This window comes from Narcine bancroftii, chromosome 2, assembly GCF_036971445.1.
Source record: "Narcine bancroftii isolate sNarBan1 chromosome 2, sNarBan1.hap1, whole genome shotgun sequence".
Taxonomy (NCBI): domain Eukaryota; kingdom Metazoa; phylum Chordata; class Chondrichthyes; order Torpediniformes; family Narcinidae; genus Narcine; species Narcine bancroftii.
Genome location: NC_091470.1, coordinates 240,350,649 through 240,372,402, shown reverse-complemented (window position 1 = coordinate 240,372,402; position 21,754 = coordinate 240,350,649). Strand labels below are relative to the sequence as shown.

At 39.7% G+C, this 21,754-nt stretch overlaps 1 protein-coding gene across 1 annotated transcript in view; it reads right to left on the bottom strand.

The window, feature by feature from the left end:
* Positions 1-374: 374 nt before the first annotated feature.
* Positions 375-21,754, bottom strand: part of LOC138752643 (proton-coupled zinc antiporter SLC30A8-like) — a 60,860-nt gene continuing 39,480 nt past the window's right edge. Inside the window, exons 2-8 of the mRNA XM_069915392.1 lie at positions 18,500-18,741; positions 14,001-14,147; positions 13,342-13,495; positions 11,880-12,066; positions 8,797-8,902; positions 4,701-4,835; positions 375-811 (exon numbers count right to left, since the gene is read on the bottom strand). Coding sequence (XP_069771493.1) covers positions 666-811; positions 4,701-4,835; positions 8,797-8,902; positions 11,880-12,066; positions 13,342-13,495; positions 14,001-14,147; positions 18,500-18,741 — 1,117 coding nt within the window. The 3' untranslated portion in view covers positions 375-665. The remainder of the gene's footprint in view (positions 812-4,700; positions 4,836-8,796; positions 8,903-11,879; positions 12,067-13,341; positions 13,496-14,000; positions 14,148-18,499; positions 18,742-21,754) is intronic.

The following is a 21,754-nucleotide window of genomic DNA, read 5'->3' as shown; positions in this document are numbered from 1 at the left end:
TTTAAGTTATTAATGTCTGTAAATAAACAATCAGGCTCTCATTAGGTTTCCTTTGGTACACCACTGGATACAGACTTCAAATCATAAAATTAATTACAAACTCCCCCCCCCCCCACCACCCTATCATCTTCTTCTGTCACCTAGTACTGAGCCAATTTGAATCCAATTTGCCTTGGATTGCATGGGTTCTAACCTTCCTTACTAAACTCCATATAAACTACATCACCACACTGCCCTCATCTATATGTTTGTAAAACTTGAGTCAAATTTTATAGCACATTCATTTATGTCAGAAATAAAAAGGTAATGGAAAGCACTCAGTAAAATAACACTCAGGGTAATTGGTTGAAACTGTAACTTTGCATGTGGCTTTTTTTTAATCACTTGCATAGCTTCTTTACTGATACAAATTTCAGCCAACATAGAATACATAAGTTGCTAATGGAAAATGATACAAGCATTTTTTTCCCTTCAAATGGATAGATTTAATATACAACATATTATTTGCTTTACCTTTAATTATATAGACAACATAACCATCACAAACCTTTTATTAGACTTTGCTGAGTTTAGTTAACTGACATTGAATGCACTGAATATCAATGCAACTGGCTTTACTAAACAAGGATAAGCTAACGAAAAAGGAACTGTCACTTAATACATTTTTAATCTTTAGGTTCATGACAATATACACAATCTGGGTCTTGATCCAAATGTTGCTCCACTTGAATTGTGGCAGAGTGAATGTTAAACGTGTTGTAAGCCATCAGTGTAATTTCCTGAAGAACTTGTTGAGCATCCACTGTATCAACTGAGGATAACAGGAAAGGTCATTAGTTTTAAATATGTACCATCGATGCATTAATTATTTGCCTATACATGGCATGTTGGCTGAATAATTAACTCTAAGGCAGTGCACTCATCATTCTTCAAAGTGACAGATCCATGTACTATTTTTAATACAAAAACAAAATAGTTCTGAGGAACAGTCCCTGCTGAACAGTCTCCTTCCAGATACATTGCTTGATAGGCCAATTTCATCCAGTATTTCATGTTTCTAAGGCAAAGTGGCAATTCTGTAGGAAGCTAGAGAAATAGACAGATACATGCCAGCTATGGCAGGGATTGCAGGACATTACAGCCTATAAAGCGAGGGTGAATACTATAGATGGCTGTGATGCTTAATTACCCGATGAGCTAAACACCTTCTATACCCGTTTTAAGAAGAAAAATCAAACAGTGCCTACTAGAATCGCTGCAAAAGCTGAGGACCCTGTGATATCTCTATCTGAGGGTGATGTTAGAACATCATTCAAGAGGGTGAACTTTTGCAAGGTGTCAGGCCGAAGGCATACCTGGCAGTGTACTGAAAACCTGAGCCAACCAATTAGCCAGAGTGTTCATGGACATTTTCAACCTCTTATTGTGGCTGTCAGAGGTTCCCACCAGCTTTAAAAGGACATCAATCATCTCGGTACCCAAGAAGAGAAGCTTGGGCAACCTCAACAACTAACTGCCCAGTACCACTAACTTCTACTGTGATGAAATGCTGTGAGAGGCTGGTCATGGCCAAAATTAACACGTACCTAGGCAGAGGTTTGGACCCACTGCAATTTGCCTATCGTCACAATCACTCCACAGCCGATGCAATATCACTGGCTCACCACTCAACTCTGGATCACCTCGAAAACAGCAACTCTTTCATAGGGCTGCTCTTCATCGACTACAGATCAGCCTTCAATACCATTATTCCCTCAGTGCTGGTCAAGAAGCTACAAACACTGGGCCTCTGTAGCCCCCTCTGCAACTAGATCCTCAACTTCCTCATCGGAAGTCACAGACAGTACGAATTGGAAGCAACATCTCCTCCTCACTGATTATCAACACAGGTGCACCCCAAGGATGAGTGCTTAGCCCATTGCTCTACTCATTGTTCACCCACAACTGTGTGGCCAGACACAATTCCAATGCTATCTACAAGTTTTCCGATGACATCACAGTTGTCAGCAGAACAACAAACAGCAATGAGGAAGGGTACAGGAGGGAGATCGATCAGTTCATTGAATGGTGTCACATTAACAACCTTGCATTCAACATTAGCAAAACCAAGGAGATGATTATAGACCAGGGGAGTCAGAGGAACATGACCCAGTCTTCATCGAGGGTCAAGAACTTCAAATTCCAGGGAGGAGTCACGTGATGGAGTCGTGGCCGGTTGGAGAATACCAGCCCTCTCCAGAAAAGAAGAAATAAAGTGAAGAAAACACAAAGCTCAAGAAACACAAAACACAACAAATAAAAGATAAAGGTGTGGAGAAAGGAAAGAAAATGGCACCTAAGAAGGAAAATCCAAAAATAACGGGGTAAAATGAAGGAAAGATGCCGGAAGAGAAAGGAGAAGGCCTTACCTGCATGAAGAGGCAGGGACCCGCCGTGGACAGAGGAGCCCACTCACCAAGGTTAGTGGAGACCCTGCAGGGTCGCGACCTCCCAACCGCGGGACTGCAAAAATGGCTCACTGAGCCAAACAGGTGCACAACTGCACACAACAAGGAAATGGAGAACACCGACGGGAGGGGGGCCCAGCTGTGGAGTGAACTTACACAGCACAACCAGCTAAGAGATGCCCATCAGCAGGGCTCTCAGCTGGAAGAAGAGGAAAGCAACGGGAAAGGGAGTGATAAGAAAGTAAAACAGCAACAGGAAGCCCAACAGATAACTAGCTCAGAAGAAGACCAACAACAAGAAGCCATGAAAAAAAAAAACACCCAACAAACTGAGGCAAGCACCTCAACAAGAAAGTCAGAAGAGACACAGATACAAGGAAGAGAAGTAGAAGACACAAACCCAAGAGCAGTCACAGAAGAAGAAGAACACCAAGCTCTGCACAGAGGAATAGAAGGTAAAATAGATGGACAGTACATAGATTTTAAAACATTTTCAAGAACAAATTAAAGCATTAAAAGAATGGTTGACATTAGAATTTAGTGAAATGAAAAGAAAAATGAAAAGTACAGAAGAAAAAGTGAGTAGAATAGAACCGATCATAACAGAAATAGGGAAAAGATTAGAAAATGTGGAAGAACTTCAAATTCCTTGGTGTTAACATCTCCAAGGATCTGTCCTGGAGCCTCCAAGTTGATGCAATCACAAAGAAGGCTCGCCAGCAGCTACACTTTGTGAAATGCTTGAGGAGATTCGGTATGTCACTGAAGACTCTTGTAAACTTCTACAGGTGTACCATGGAGAGCATTCTGGATGGTGGCCTCACTGTCTGATATGGAGGCGCCAACTCTCTTTTGCACCTGTCTGTGTGATATGGCTTTGTTAATAATAAAAACATACAGAAATGCTGGACTTGCAGCCAGTCTTGCAGCATCCATTGGAGGTAAAGATGTATTATTGATGTTTCAGGCTTGAACCCTTCTTCAAGGAAGAACCAAAGAGCAGGAAGGCATCAAAATAAAGATTGAAGACTGGAAGGGAGAAGAGTCCAAAAGGTGTTAATTGGATATGATAAGAGGAGAGGTGAGAATTGATTTTGAATCTGTAAAAGGAGACAGAGGGAAAGGGGAAGAGAAGGGGGCAGGAGACAGAGCTGGGGGCAAAGGCGTCAAGGGAAGAAGAAGGGGTGGAGGATTTAACAGAAATTGGAGAAGTTGATGTTAATGCCATCAGGTTGAAGGGTACCCAGATGGAAGATGAGTTGTTCCTCCAATTTGCAGGTGGTCTCAATCTGGCAATGCATGAGACCATGGACAGACATGTCAGCAAAGGAATGGGATGGGGAACTAAAATGGGTGACCACCGGGAGATCCACAATATTGTGGCAGACAGAGCCAAGGTTTTGTTAGAATATATTACTAATAATCCCAAGACAAATTCAAATCCCAAAGCAGAACCTGGAGAATTTAAATTTAGTTTATCAGAGAAATCTGGGGAGTAAATGCTAGTGCCAGCAATGCTAATCTTAAAATCATTAGTATTATAAAAGCACAGGTAACTTACTAACCCTCAGATAAGAATTCAATGGTTTTTACCTGGTCTGAACTAAATGTGATTTTTGACCCATGATCTTGTGATTGGTTTGTTAACTCCACTCTGAAATGACCCATTGATCACTGAGGCCAATGGAATTGGGAATGGGCTCTATGTTTTAACTGACATGCCCATTGCACGAATTATTTTTTTAAAGAGTTATTTTTAAAGAGCTGGACTGATGACATCAAAGAGTTTGCTGGACATTTCCATCAAAACTGTTTTTAAGTTATTTACCTTGATGATGTACTTTGTTGAATCATAGACCAGTGTACCATGTCATGCAGGTAAAGAGTGACGGACTATTTCAACAGATACTTACTGGAGTTTTAGGTGGGGTCATTGTCAAGATTTCTACACTCAGGGATCATCAAAGCTGAATGGAAACCTTTTACCTAATTCATGTGCAACATCTTTTACTGATGAAAAATGTAATTCTGCAACGTAAACAAGCCAAAACTCTCAATCAGAAAATTTCAAGCTCATAAGGAATTGCTGAGGTTATACACCATACATGCATAGAAATGGTCAATGTTTCGAGTCAGCGGCCCTCTATCAAAGCCTTATTTGCAACAGATTTGTCTACAAGAAAGTGCGTGTAACTGAAATTATTGCAGGTCTTGTGAAGTGAATGGGGTCAAGTTAAAACATATCATACTGACCAGTGATAACATGAACTGAAAGAACAATCTGGTTCATGCTCAGAGCCCAAAGGTGAAGGCTATGCATTGCTTTCACTCCATTAACTGCCAGGATTTTTTCTTTCACAGCATTATAATTGAGTCCAATTGGTACACCTTCATAAAAGCAACAGAAATGCTATTAAAATGCTATTATTGACCTGATTTCACATTATATCACATTAAACTATATAATACACATACATGTATGGCAATCTTTTAAAGATAGATACATATTTGTCATGTAAACATACACTGGACAGAATTGATTGGGTATTTCCATTGGGACTTTTAAAGATGAAAATCTACTTCGTTTAAAACAGTATTTCTCAATGTGTGGTCTGCAAACCACTGGTGGTTCATGGGTTTGTTATGGGTGATCTGCAGCAAAGGCAAGTATCACTGATAGAAGAAACAAATACACAGGACCATAAGAGTGACAAAGTCTCCCCCCCACCACCATCAATGTGATCTACTGGATTGTTTTCTGAAGAGGGCGCACAAAATCATTGAGGACCCCTTCTACCTGAGAAACAGCTTCATCCCACAGGCAGTGAGGAAGGCCAAAGGAACTGCTCACTCTAACCAACCGAGACTCTCATATTCATGAAATAATATTTATTTATTTGTATAGATGAAATAATTGTCCTGCATATGTACTGATTGTCTGTGTGTCTGTTATGTCTGCATGTTTTGCGCCGATGACCAGAGAAGGCTGTTTTGTCAGGTTGTACTTGTGCAATCAGATGACAATAAACTTGACACGCTCATCCAATCCCCAACTTTATTTGTTCTCTCAACTGTAAGAGATGGGCCTGTCCAACAGCAAATACACTTTGATAAAACATCACCATTTCAAAACGCAGTATCTTTACAAGATGTGGCAAATATGTTAGAAGACACTGTAGCTGACCATAATAAAACTAGAAATAGCTGGAAATACTGAGCATCTGTGCAGAGAGATACAGAGTTAGCGTTTTAGGTCGAAGATCCTTCTTCAGAATATCTGGCAAAAGGTCTTCAACCTGAAAAATTAATTTTGTTTCACTTTCCGCAGTTGCTATCTGATTGAATGTTTTCCACTTTTCTTTTAGATTTCCAACCAATGCATTTTCTTTATTTTCATTTATGTTGGCTTCTATGCTAGGATGAGCTGAATGACTTCTATCTTCATGGCTTTTTTGTTTTCTTGGCAATAATTTCCGTCAACATCTACGCTACGTTAAGTTACAAGTTACTTTATATGGACCATTAAATAGAATGTTACAGGGATATTAGAACGGAAAGTTACTTGTTAAGATTACTCCCTTTTGTGTTTATTTATATAGATTGAGAAAATTCATCTGGGCTTTGTTACTGATTTATTCCAGATATGCATCGCAGACAAATCCCTAACTTAACCTCCAAGCGACTATATTTTATTAGAACGAAGTCACTACAGGTAGGGCTTCATATTACCACATGCTTCTGCAAATAAACTGTGTTTAGAACTAATTGATATGTCTATTTGCATGCATTCTTCTTTAAAAAATATTATTGTTTTGTTAGCCCTTGGATTCCAGGAATCATCCTCATAAATTTTCTCTGAACTGTCTCCAACATTAGTACATCCCTTCTAAGATAAGGGGCCCAAAGCTGCCAACAGTACTCCAAATGAGATCTCTCCAGTCCCCCATAGAGCCTCATCAACACCTCTTTACTCTTATACACTATTGCTCTTGAAATAATTACCAACATAGAATTCGCTTTGTTTACTGCTGATCCAACCTGGTGGTCAACCTTTAGGTTATCCTACACGAGGACCCATAAGAATTTTGAATTTTCTCCCCATCCAAATAATAATCTGCCTGTTTATTTCTTCTTCCAAAATATACAACTGTACATTTCTCAGTGTTCTATCTCCTCTGCAATTTCTTTGCCCACTCTCCGAAACTGTCCAAGTCTCTCTGTAACCTTTTGATTTCCAACTCTTCCTACTCCACCACCTATCTTGGTGTCATCTGAAAACTTAGTCACAAAACCATTTAATCCATAATCTAAATCATGGATATACCCTGTAAAAAGAATCAGCCCCAACACCGATCCCTGCAGATCACCACTTGTAACCAGCAACCAACCAGAACAGGATCCCTTTATTCCCACCTTTTGCTTTCTGCCTATTAACCAATGCTTCATCCAATCTAATATCTTTCCTGTAATTCCATGGGCTCTCATTAAGCAGCTTCTTATGCAGCACCTTATCGAAGGCCTTTTGAAAATCCAAATACACAACATCCACAGGGTCTCCCTTATCCACGCTACTTGAGATTTCCTCAAAAAATTTCAATAGGTTGGTCAGGCAGGATCTTCCCTTCATGAAACCATGCTGAACTTATCATGTCATGCACCTCGAGGTATTTCATAACCACGTCTTTGAGGATCTACTCCAATAACTTTCGAACTACCGATGTCAGGCTAATAGGCCTGTAATTTTCCTTTCTCTGCCTACCTCCTTTCTTAAACAGCGGAACTACATTTGCAACCTTCCAGTCCTCCGGACCCATACCAGAGTCTATTGATTCTTGGAAAATCATTTCCATTGTCTCCACAATCTCTAAAGCCACCTTCTTCAGAACCCATTGATGTACCTCATCTGGTCCAAGAGACTTATCTATCTTTAGTCCATTTAGCTTACCAAGCACTTTCTCTCTAGTAATCTTGACTGCATTTAATTCTATTCCCTGAGATCTCTGACTATCAGGTATATTGCTTATGTCTTCCACAGTGAAGACTGATGCAAAATACTCATTTAGTTCCTCTACCATCTCTTTGTTACCCATTATAATTTCTCCAGCATCATTTTCAATGATTCCTGGAATGCAAGGGCTAACATATGAGAAACGTTTATCGGCTCTTGGATTATACTCATTGAAGCACAGAAGAATGAGAGGGGATCTCATAGAAACCTTTTGAATGCTGAAAAGATTGGACAGAGTAGATGTGAGTAAGATGTTTCCCTTGGTGGGTGAGTCCAGGACAAGAAGCCACAGTGTTAGAATTAGAGGGTACCATTTAAAACAGAGATGAGAAGAAATTTCTTTAGCCAGAGGGTCGTGGAGCTGTGGAGGCCCAATCATTGGGGAAGTTTCAGGATGAGATTGATAGGTATCTAATTAGTCAGGGTATCAAGGGATATGGGGAAAACGCCAGAAATTGGAACTAGATGTGAGAATGGTTTAGCTCATGGTAGAGAGGCAGAGCAAACTCGATGAGCTGAATGTCCTACTTCTGTTCCTTTATCTTGTGATCTTGTGAATTGGTCAAAATAAACTTAAAACGAGCAGTGTGATAGCTGAAATGAAATGTTAAAGTTTAATATTCCTGTTATAATTCATATCCCATTTTTCATAAAAGATCTGTAATTATACATTCCAACCAATTTCCCACCACATTGGAGTCAGTGAACTGGAAGTGGTAGCAAATCCAATAACATTAGTTTGCTGTCTTCACTAAATCAAAAGTTATTTCCCACCACATTACTACATGTGGCATTTGATCTTCCTTTACTTCCAATGAGTGAGGATAAATGCAAAATCATTTTATCAAGGAGTGAATCAACAAAACATTAAATAATGTATCTGTGATTTTGTGTCATATCTTCAAGTCAACAAGGAATTTGTTTGCTTGAAACAACAGTTTGTAAACCAAAACCACAAAATAAAATTTGGTAAATTTAGAAAATAAGCAGTAGGTTCAAATCCTGTCCATCTGCCTTCAAGATTCAAGATTCCTTTATTGTCACATAATAGTGCAGAACATGTAATATTACACAGAATTGCCTTCTGCCTGCTGTAAGGCAGACAAAGAGACTCCATTGTGATTCCTGGTTTTCCATCTTATTTGCATTTATAGAGTTTGTTTGAATGAATTCCTCAGACAAATTACTTAAAAATCTAGTTTCCATCTTAATCCTTACAAAAAGTTCCATGAGATTTTCTTTAAGACAATAGTTAAATATTTGATAACATCTTAAAACATGCTTTTCATTTCTGACTATAACTGAAATGCCAATTGGTCCAAAATAAAAACTAAGAATTACCTTCCATCAACACCAACAAAATATCCCGCAGAACGCTGATAGTTGTTCCCAACACTAACACAGAGAAAATAAATGTGCAGATAGGATCAACTATTTTGTATTCAGGCTGGAAAAGACAAGCAAACTGTTAATTTGAGATGATTTCTAGAAGTCTCTGTGAAGTGTATCATTAATCATCATCATTTTCTTTTAAGCTGTATGCTTCACAATCGTATTCCCTCTCATTAGATCTTTGGCAGCTATAATTTACCCGGTATCCAGACAATTTAAAGAATATACTCACTCGTTCTTCAGTTCAAAATGGAGTTGATTCTCTTTCTTCTTCTCAGCCACAACAATGAATTCTTCATCCCACAAAACACCACCCAGCCAAACCCCTCTGACCTTTACATTTGTCTTTCTTCCACACAGGTGATCTCGACACTCTCAATCTCCTCCCCCTGCATCCAAGATCCATCACAGTGTACACAGCATCTTGTTCCAACCCGCGCATGTGTGCAGCTATTTCCCCCGCACATCACCCTAGATACATTATCAGCGGCGAACAGCACTGCTCCCAACGTAGGTAAGTACGCAACCGCAAAAGATCCATGGATCCTCAACCCATGCTAAGACTTCCCTCATTGGTTTTCAATAAAGCATCAAAGGGCTCAATGTGTATGTATTTTTCTCTCCTTGTTTTCTTCCATTCCTTATGAAGACATGTTTGATCTATATTTGCAATTTGTATTCATTTAAGGTGTGAGATCACAATGTGCTGATGACAAACAAAAAAAATATCTAAAATATGGTGTGAATATCTGCAGAGACAATATAGAGCGAAGGTTGGGAAGGTGAAAAGCAGGTATAATGTGATCAATATTTTAGATGTGAGCCTGAGGGACTCTGTGGAACTGTCAAAAAAAATGGCACTCTACTTGTTTTTCCTCATTCCTGACAAAGGATTCAGGTGCAAAATAATGATTGCCTTTTAATTCCTGTAGATGCTATGTGATCTGTTGAGTTTTTCCAGTACTTTCGTGTGCTGCAATTTGTATTTAAGGGCGATTTGTATCAGATGGTCACTGTGCTTTGTACATCACCTACTATGAACTGAATAGCTAAAACCTCTGCATTAAGACATGCTAGTGTTGGGGTGCATGGGGCCGATGTGTAATGGGATTGATAGTACTCAGAGACTTGTGTGGAGCACAAACAGGCTTTTTTTTAAAGCTTACAATAAACGACCGGTATCTACAATGGTCTTCAGGTAAATTGGATGTAAGGCAGGAAAATAGGGTTTATATCGGGACCGACGGGGGCGGAGCCAAGAGTGGGGGGACCAGTCGTCTAATCTACCTATAGACTGCGAATTCTAGACCACTCCACTATGCAAGCATATGTCTGGATGTGCCTACAAATTTAATAGGAGAAAATATGTTTGAATGATGGATGAGTGTTATTAGCTGAAGCACAACAAATACAGTGAAATTATGGGAATCATGCCTAACTGTGGTGCATATAAAAACAAATAAATCAGTGCTGCCTGAGTTAAATGAGCGAGTGAATCAGTGAATGAGTGCAAGTGAATCATGAGAAAAAAATGATGGTTTGCACTAAATTTTGAAAAAAAATCCAGCTTCTATTGTTGTTAGTCAACAAGAACCTTAATGAGGCTACATCTAATAAAATAATGAATCTAAAACTAGGAAGTTCGGTCTAGTCTACCACTGTTACTTGTTCCAGGTTTGGAGGATGCTGTGGGGTCTTGTGGACATGCCTGGAGCCAGAAAAGAACAAAGTGTTGACTCAGTTATGGAACTGGTTGATATAAATGGATCTAAGTGATGGCCTGTGTCCAACAATCAAGGAACAACAAATCATATTCCTCATGATAACTTAAAATCCAATGGTACTTTAAGTTTGATTTTTCTAATTTTCAGTAACTCCCACCTCCATATGGTTTTACTGTTTCTTTCTTTTTCTCTCTAATCCTCCCTCTCCCAGTGGTCCCTTCCTCCACATGTCTCTCTACCTTCCCCTTCTGTTCAATATCTTATCACCTCTGAGGGATCCCCAGCTTCAAAAGAGTTGATGTCTCCCCTTCCCACTTCAATCTCATGAAAGAATCCCAAGTGGAAACATTAGGGGTTTCTATGCACAAAAGCCAAGTTATTACCTGTTCACGTTTGTTAAAAAAATGTGAATTTACCTTTTATGGAGAGGACAGAAAAGGTGAATAGTGCAGTCCTTTTATGTAGCCCAGGGCAGTGCGCCAGCTTCTCAGGGCAAAAGGAGCGGGATGTGTAGCACAGCAGTGGCTTCCCTGCAACAGCTTCCCACTCCGTTGCCTGACAGCCCCCCTGCTTTGCTCCCTGACAGCCCCACCACCTCACTCCCTGACAGTCCTGTCAGGAGTGGCCAGTGTGAGGGAGCGGGTGGGGGAGCGGTGTGAGGAAGTGGACAGAATAAGGAACGGGGAGGAGTGAGTGAGCAGAGCCTTACAGCTCCACTGGCCGCTCTGTGATAGAGCAGCAAGGCAACAGGGCTGTCAGCGCGACGTCAATCACCTTACTTTCCTGTTTGGAGCCACTTTCAGTGGCTATTCTTTTATGTAGGAGATAGAGTGACTTAACCTCTGAGTGTACCGTCTAGATGGACTGGAGTTCACCTGATGAATCTGCCCTCTGAGCTTTTATGAAGGTAAGTGAAGCGATGTAAATATGGAGAATATCCACCTTTACATTCACTTTTTTTTACTATAAAAAAAGCCTATTGACTGTTGATTTATGCCAATGGATGCTGCCTGACTGACATTCTCCAGCAGTTTATTATTTGCTGTGTTCTAAACATATTTATCAATTTTGATTTTCAGATGGTCATGCACAACTTTGAAGTGGTAGAAATAAATCATTCCCTCTTCTAGCACGGTTATGAACATAGAGTTTGGAAAGAGGCATTTTTTTAAAGTCTCACATTCAGCCATCTTCAAGCTGAATCAGCATGGCACACATAATTTATCTTATAAAAAACAGCAACATTTAATAAAATCAAGAACTTTTATTCACTCAGAAGTATTCAAAAAATATAATGTGGTAACTAACCTTGAAGAGAATGACAAGAGCACTGATTAACACACTGATGCTTTGCAAGAAATCTCCTACAACATGAATGAAAGCTGCTCGAATGCTGGCGTTTGGCTGATGACTGTGGTGAATTTCCTGCGAATGTTGAAAGTAGGTTGCACTGTGGCTGTGACCATGGCCGTGTTGATGAAGTATCAAACACATTCTGGAAAAAATGAATTCACAATATTAAAACAGACCAGGCCATATGGTTTCTTCAACTTGTTTCATGCTTTCCCATTCCTCTTCCACATCCTGCAATTTATTTCTAACCCAATAATTTGTCAGTCTCAGTCTTGAACACCCCCAGTGATGGTACATATGGAATTCTATGAGGTAGAAAATTCTAAAGCTTCTTAGCAAACTTTAGAACTTTTATAGACAACATCAGAGTAACCCGTAACAAGGTTTTAACACCTTTTAACAAGGGTCAAAATTTGCTTTAAGCAATGTCTGAGCTCAGATTTGCACACAGTGCTTCGGATCTGGCCTCACCAAGGCCCTATTTAATTACACAGCCTCTTATTCAGCAATGCCTTTCCAATAAAGGTGAGTCTATAATTTTGTCTGTGTACTTGCATTGCGTATCTGCATATTAACTTTTGCTGTGATTTGTGGACAAGGATATACAAATTCCTCAATATCAATCTCCTCGACTCTCGCCCTACAACAATTGTGCTGCTTTTCCATTCTTCCTACGATAGCTTTACTCTGGCAAAATCTAACTTTAGTTTTGCCTACAATTTAAATCAAATAATCTAATCTGACACTCAAATTCTCCACTTTCTCTGCATTAGTACTACAATGGGACATTTTCAGCAAGTTTTCATGGATCTTTGATCAAGAGTCAAAATCATAGTGAGAGCTCTTTTCCAATAACCAGTGGCATTATCCCTGGTACATCATAAGATCAAGCTACAAATGCTGTAAATACGTAAATGTTCAGGCAGCCTCTAAGGAGAGAGAAACTGACTTTGTGTTTCAAGTCAATGCTGTCTGACCTGCTGAGTGTTTTTAGCATTTTCTGTTTTTTTCAACTTATGGATTTTTTAACAAGTTTTTGAATCACTCCTGATGATCTGACTAGTATTTATCCTGCAATCTAATTATCTATCTTTTTTTTTGTTGCGGGAGCTCTTCAGTGCAAAAATTAGCTACTTTTTAATCATTAAAAAATGTGTAAATTTAAGTACTTTGGGGCATTCAAATAGGTTGCATCCACTTTCCTTTAACACAGGGATACTAAGGCTGACACCATTGGTGCCTTGCCTGAGATTCGTTTCCATATGAAGGAGGCGGAGTGAGAAGGAGAATAGAAACAGATTTGATTTCAACTTTGATCAACATAAATTGAAAGTAATACACAAAACCATAAAGATCGATTTATTAAAAAGAAGGAACATGGAAATAAATAGCAAAAGAGTTTCAAAAGCCAACTTGCATTATATTTGCTACCACTGCACTGGAAGATGTTATAACCATGATCAATCCATTAATTTCATAATTCGCACTGATGAGTCTTTCACAAGCGAGGTAGACCAGGATTCCCGTTACAAGCCAAATTATCATCACTGATAAGAGTGCTCCAAGAATTTCTAGTAAAAACAAAATAGGTGAGAATTAATTTTTGAATTAGTGAGGCTTCTGTACATTGACACAGAAAATCTAGTTGTTGGGTAGCAATAATTTTGTTCACAGTTATAAAGAAGCCTGACTACCCAGTCCTCAGCACCATTAAATAATGGGTGGCACAAACCTAAAACTAAAAATTAAAGAATGAAAATTGACTAAGTGCCTCACCTAATGACCAAACAAAGGCAAAAGCCAAAGATCAGCTTTCTATAATCTTAGATAAATATGCATCATCCATTTCATTAAACAACTGGTAATGATATTTAGACAGACAGTTGTTATGCTAAAAAGTAGACTGAATATATTTTTATTGCGCAGTTTTAGGTCATGAAACACCACAAGCTGAAATATAACTGCATTTCATTTACATTTGGTTGATGATAAAAAGGAAATTGGTTTTTTTTTTCAGTTTGACTAATCTTTCACTTGAAGTGAAGGGAAAACTTCATTTACCCCTGAAATTCCTACCTGCTCGGTACCATCCAAAATTTAATTTCTTGGTGGCTGGTCTTGCAGACAACCACAATGAACACAAGCTAATCAGGAAGCTGGTGACATCTGCTAGAAGGTGTGCTGCATCAGTCATTACAGCCAAGCTCCCTGCCAGATAGCCACCTTGGAGAAAGAAAAATAATGCTGTTTTGACACACAAAGTAATCTTGTTCATGAAACAAATTATCCCCATCTAGTAACTGCACCACGTAACTCACTTATTATTAGTTTGTCATTATTTTATTCATCATTTACAACACTTACATTTTAAAACATTTAGTATCAAGAAATATTGAAAATTGATTAACAGGGACATTTTCAAATAAAATTTAGCACCAAACCATGTAAGGAAATTACCAAAAGGTTGGTAAAATTATATAGTTTCTGGAGTCATCCCAGGGAGAAGAAACAAATGGAGATGTGAAGGTACAGCCATACAGCTGCCAATGCCGAAGCAATTTCAGTAACTAATTTGCACAAGGTCAAAATTGAAGGAGTGAAGTGGAGAATAGATAGATCACAGCAATGGAAATGGACATTACCATATATCACATCAAGGAACGTCATCCGAAAACACCATGTCAGGTTCCAACAATAATCCAATGATGTTCAACTTCAGGTCACAAGGTCCCATCTTCATTTCACTGCTATCCAGAATTTTCCTGCTACTCATCTGACTAACCAAAACATTCTTCAATTAAATAGAAGTTTTAAAGTCCCTGTTTTCAAATTCTGCTGCAGACTTCCCACAAATCTAAAATTCTTTAACCTTGGAATAATTCTATTAAATTTCTACTGCGCCCTTAGCTATCACACCTTTCCTCAACTTTCAAACACAATATTGCACACTGTATATCCCTAGTGATTATGTTACAAGAGCTCTTTTAATGGGTGCCATAATTCCATAAGCTGTTTAACCACTTTCACAACCTGCTCTGGCTTTTTCAACAGACCGTGCACATTTAGCTTTACATCTCTTGGCACCCATTTAGAACCATACCCTTCACAATTTCTTTTCCCTCATCCAACCAAAATGTAACACAACACATTAACCTGCATTCAATTTCATTTGCCACCCATATACTAATTCCATTAGCCTATCCAAAATCAAGGCTCATGGGATTGGGGGCAAAGTATCGATGTGGATTGAGAACTGGCTGGCAGGTAGAAGACAGAGAGTTGGGATAAATGGCACGTTTTCTGAGTGGCAGGCGGTGACCAGTGGGGTGCCACAGGGATCTGTACTGGGACCCCGGCTGTTCACAATTTACATTAATGATCTGGATGAGGGGATTGGATGTAATATCTCCACATATGCAGATGACACTAAGCTAGGAGGGGTTGTGTGCACGGAAGAGGGGGTCAGGAAGCTCCAGTGTGATTTGGATAAATTGAGGGACTGGGCAGATACATGGCAAATGCACTACAATGTGGATAAATGTGAGGTTATCCACTTTGGTAATACAAACCGGAGAGCAGATTACTATTTGAATGGCAATAGATTAAGAGATGGGGAAGTGCAGAGAGACCTAGGGGTACTTGTACACCAGTCTCTGAAGGCGAGCATGCAGGTACAGCAGGCGGTTAAAAAGGCAAATGGTATGTTGGCCTTCATATCAAGAGGATTTGAGTATAGGAACAAGGATACCTTACTGCAGCTGTACAGGGCCTTGGTGAGACCCCACCTGGAGTATTGTGTGCAGTTTTGGTCACCTTATCTAAGGAAGGATGTTCTTGCAATGGAGGGAGTGCAGGGGCGATTCACCAGACTGATACCTGGAATGGCAGGAATGACTTATGAGGAAAGATTGCGCAAATTGGGATTGTAGTCGCTGGAGTTTAGAAGATTGAGAGGGGATCTCATAGAGACATATAAAATTCTGGCAGGACTGGACAGAATGGATGCAGATGGGATGTTTCCAATGATGGGAAAATCCAGAACCCAGGGCCATGGTTTGAGGATAATAGGCAAACCATTTAGGACCGAGATGAGGAGGAATTTCTTTACCCAGAGGGTGGTGAATCTGTGGAATTCATTGCCACAGAGGGCAGTAGAGGCAGGTTCATTAAATATATTTAAGAGGGAATTAGATATATTTCTTCAGTATAAGGGTATTAAAGGTTACGGAGAGAAGGCGGGGACAGGGTACTGAACTTTAAGATCAGCCATGATCTCGTTGAATGGCGGAGCAGGCTCGAAGGGTTGAATGACCTACTCCTGTTCCTATCTTCTATGTTATGTTTCTATCTATATTTCCTTGGTTTATTAGTGCTGTGTCACCTGCAAATTGGCAAATTATATCCTGAACACCCATCAATTCAAAATATTTTAAAAATCCATGAGTTTTAACCATTCAGAAGTTTTCTTTGCCTTTCCCTTCAATCCAAGAAACAACACTCACGACTAATCATCATTTCTTATTACTTAAACAATTCCCTATCCTTAACGCTATAAGCCTGTTCATTCCATGGTCTTTGAACTTGATATCAAGCCTACTATATGACGTCGTATCATGCGACTTCAGGAAGTCCAAGTATACCACATCATTACATTTCCCTCATCAATCCTCTCTGGAACTTACTCAAAATATAGACAAAATGTGGCTCTAAGTTATTAAGTCAATCTATATTTGTCCATCCATCATTATTGTTTCTGGAAATTTCTACATCAAGTTTAAATTGAAATGTCCAATTTTAATCTCAAATTCTATACCTTGGTTGTAGACTGATTAACTCATACTTTCAGCACCATGAAGGGAAAACATATTTTGAACTAAGATTTTGGACAAGTTCAAAGACCAATGCTATTAGACACTCTTTTGCAGCAAACTAACTATTCTAATGTTCCAACTGTTACGAGCCCAGAGGACCCCAAAACCCAGCAGCAATAGAAATTTACCAAGACAAATGGTTACTTCAACAAAAGTTGCTTTTAATTATCATTAAACATGAAAACAGGATCAAACTTTAACTTATTACTATTAACTTAAACCCATTCTAATTCTAAGCGCATGTGTATGTAATGTGTATATGTTCAAAAAAAGTTATTTGAATCACAGACCAATCTCACTTCTCACTCCTCCAAGTTCACTGGTTGCAGGCAATTCTTATATACTGTGCCCAGAATTTAACATTTATGAAGTTCACCAGGCTTTGGTCCTTGAAAGGTAAATGTTTACTGCTCGTGAAGGTTCTTGTTGGTTTTCAGAGAGATTTGTTGCTTGTTGGACACCCACAATTGATTCCTTTCCGACCAGCCACTTCAGTGTCTTGCTGAAGAAACTTGCCACATCAGGGTTTTCCAAACGATAACTTCTTTCTTTCAGGTCACCACAGAGTTACTTTTTTGTTTTCCTTATTTCAAGTGAAACATTATACAGCCAGCCATCTCCTCTTGTATGGACCACAAGGGCTTTGACCAAGCTGAAACAAAGAACTCAGAACCTGTCTTCAAAATGGGGTTTTTCCACAAGCTTGCTAGCTTGTCCTGTTCCAGTCCCAGCTGCTGCTGCTGAACTGTAGAACTGAATTCTCTCTCTCTCTCTCACTCAGAAAAAAAACCATATGACCCTCTTAGAACAGCCAACTGCACTCAGTCAGACTGCGGCTCCGGACCCAATCTTCTGAGTTCATTCATCTGTTGCATTCCAAAACAATAATCCTTTACTCCACATGTCCAATTAACACCTACTTGTGAAGTCCTTATAGGCATCCTTCAAAGTTTGTGCAAAGGCAATCGGAGCCTGAACTGTCTGACTTGAGTAGAGCTCTAGCATTTAAATGAGATCTGTTTTAAGTGTTTGTGTGTGACCTACACTAAAAAAAACACTGCTACAATTTATCTCCTTTTAAAACATATCTATATACAATATAAAATATAACATAATCTATCAAGCAACAATTTCTTGGACAGCTTCATATCTTTCACCCTCCATATTTAATCTATATACAATATAACATAATCTATCAAGCAACAATTTCTTGGACAGCTTCATATCTTTCTTTATGCTCATCTGAGTTCAACCACTGACATCCTAACTCACGATACATCCCAACTCACGATACATCCCAACTCACGATACATCCCAATACCGTACTGATTCAACAAGACTGGATCCCGACACAAGAACAACTAATTCATAAAATTCTCATTCTAATCTTCAAGTTCCTCAGTGACTTGATGCTTCCCAATCTCAGTGACATCTCATAGCTTTTGGCATACAATTGCAAGCTCTGACAGGACATCAGTTGGCAACCAAAATTTGATCCAGACCTCACTTCTGTCATGATTAGGAGAGTGGACATGAAAATATATAGCATTATCCGGCAACATAACTTTAATTTTCCTCCCCTCCACCCCCCTGATATCCATCAAGGCACATCTTGATAAAAGGAAGGAAAAAGTTGATTAACAAAACACTTTCCCATTCTCAGGTGCCAGAATGTTCGACTGCCAATGGGTTATTAGTACTCACCAACCACCTCTCCAATCATGAAAAGGACACAGACAGCCAGGGCAATGGCCAGCCTCCTCTGGGCTTGCTTTTGTTCCACTTCCCTCTGCTCACGAGACTTGCTGTTGTAGTGGCAATGAGAGGAGGTTGGGGAATTGATGTCAGCAGCAGGGGACATGCTTTGCTCCGTGTCCAACTGAGGTAGTTGAGATGATGAGCTGTGGAAAGGTACAGCTTCTACAGTTGATGATGATGAGAATTGACTGCGAGATACATAAAGACAATGAACAGATGCAATGCAATTCTTTTATGCTGCAGCTTCATGTATTTATAAAACACACTAATAAACACAAGTATAAATTTCTCACACAATGAGAAAAAATTATTAAACATAAAAGGATTAGCAGCTAAATATTCACGGTTATAGAGGTCAAATAAAAGTGCCATTTCAATAGTACAGTCAGATTGATGGTGGTCTTGGAATTGTGTTGAAATTAGGGAGTATGAGGAAGTTCAAGAATCTGATAACAATTAGTAAAATATTGTTCATGAACCTAAGATGCTAGACTTTAGGCTTTTGAACTTCTGCATAAAGATAGCATCGAAAAGAGAGCATAACTATGGTAAGATAATGGGGATCCTTTCTGGTTGGTTTCCTTCTTAAGGCATCGAAAAGAGAGCATAACTATGGTAAGATAATGGAGATCCTTTCTGGTTGGTTTCCTTCTTAAGGCAGCACCTCATGAAAATGTCTTCAATAGATGGGATGTCGTTATAAATGATGGATTTGGGAAGGTTGCAAAGAATCATTTGATCTCCCTCTTAAATGGGTAGTGGGTGCCATGAACAACTTTCCACCATTCCCTCAAGATCCCTGGACCAATAGTACTGAAGGAACAGCTAGCACTTGAGCCCCTGACAGCAGAAGGTGGAAGTGGTGGTCGCCAGCGATCAGGGAACCAGGTACCTGGCTAAAGTTTGGGCAGTGCTTGGCAATGTTAATGAGGTATGGGCTATGGTGTGGGTGGGGTTGATAGGTTTGGCGAAAGAGATCAGGCTTAGGAGAAAAGAGACAGGGCAAATAGAATTGACGCTGTCAATAGATTGGCCAAGAAGGTTAAATGAGTAAGAGACTGACTCTAAGCCTGGGAAATGCTGCTTACATTATCGCACTGATGAACTGTTGCTGCAGTGTTATGCTTACAATCTTGATAAGTGACTGACCCTTCACAAGGGCTGGGGTTAGAAGGCTGGAAGGAGATGATGTGTGGCTCTAGTACATCTTATTAAATAGCCCTGCTGTGCCGTAAATACTTAGTGAGGATGTGTTAGTTGTGCAAAATGCTTCAATAAGATTTATGCTTAAATTCATAGTTACAGTACGTAGCAAGAAAACAGACTCTTCAGCCCCCCCCCCACCCCTCCGCAAGTCCTTGCCACCCCTCAACAACCCAATTAACTGGGAATCACGTGATGGAGTAGTGGCCGGCAGGAGAATACCAGCCCTCTCCAGAAAAGAAGGAAAAAATTAAAGAAAAAGCAAAGCCACAGACACACAAACCACAACAAATAAAAAATAAAGGTGTGGAGGAAATAGCTCCAAAGAAAGAAAAGCCAAAAACAACAGGAAGAAAAGAAGAAGGAAAGACACCGGAAGAGAAAGGTGAAGGACTTACCTGTACGAAGAAGCAGGGATTTGCCGTGGAAAGAGGAGCCCACTCCCTGAGGTCAGTGGAAACCCCAAAGGGTCGCGACCCACCGAGCGCAGGACTACAAGGATGGCTCACGGAGGTGTGCAACCGCGCATGTGCGAGGAATTGCAACAAAGACAACACTGATGGGAGGGGGACCAGCTGTGGAGTGGAACTCCACAGCTTGAACAGCTGAGAAAGACCCGACAGCAGGGCTCCCAGCGGGAAGATACAGAAAATAATGGGAACGAGAGGGAGGAGAATGAAAAAAGGAAATCAGAGACTCAGCAGATGACCAGCCCAGAAGAAGAGGGCCAACATCAAGACACCATTAATTAAAAAAAACCCAGCATACTGAGATGAACAGCTCAACAAGAAAGTCAGAAGAGACACAGATACAAGGAAGAGAGATAGAGGACACAGGTCCTGGAGTGGAAGAGGAGGGAGAACATCAAGCTCTGCACAGAGAAATAGAAGATAAAGGGAATGGACTGTACATAGATAGGAAATTTTTTGAAGAATATATGGAAGCAGTAAAAGAATGGCAGACACGAGAATTTAATGAAATAAAAAGAAGAATAAAAGGTAAAGAAGAAAAAATGAGTAGATTAGAGATGGTAATGAAAGAAATAGGGAAAAGAGTAGACAAGGTGGAAGAACGAGAAACAGCCGTAGAAATGGAAGTGGACGACTTAAAAAGGAAATTGGAAGAATCTGATAAAAAAGTTAAAGAAACACAGGAGTTGTTAGCTCAGAAGTTGGATAAAATGTAAAACTATAATAGGAGAAACAATATAAAGATAGTGGGCCTTAAAGAAGATGAAGAAGGCAAAGATATGAAAGAATTTATAAAAGTATGGATCCCCAGGGTCCTAGGAATGCCAGAATTGCAGGAAGGAATGGAAATAGAAAGGGCACACAGAACATTAGCCCCGAAACCACAGCCACAACAAAAACTAAGATCCATTCTAGTAAAATTCCTGAGATGTACGACAAGAGAAAATATATTGGAGAAGGCAATGAAAACAATGAGAGAAGACAAAAAGCCACTGGAATACAAAGGTCAAAAAAAAAAATTTCTACCCAGACATAAGTTTTGAGCTCCTGAAGAAGAGGAAGGAGTTTAACACAGCAAAATTGATCCTATGGAAGAAAGGCTATAAATTTATGTTAAGATATCCAGTGGTGCTGAAAATAGTTATCCCGGGGCAGCAAAGCAGACTGTTCTCGGATCCGAAGAAAGCACGAGAATTTGCAGAATGCCTGCAAAACAGAGAGATGAAGAGATATAACAAGAACAAGAATGACGACAAACTTCATATAAAGAAGAAAAATAATGTATAAGTAAGAACTAAGAAGGGGAAGAAAGGAAGGGGGGAATTAGGGCGAGCTTTGTTATATGTGAAGATAAAAGTCTTTTCTGGAGGGGGCTGGGTGGAAGAAAATAACAGTCATTGCAAAATCAGTTGACGCTTGGAAGCGGGTTCGCAATCCAAATGGAGAGGGGAGATGTGGTTGCCTGACAAGGGACAAGGGGCAACTCAGAGAGGGGGGGGGACATTTGGCATTAAGAGAATTTTAGATG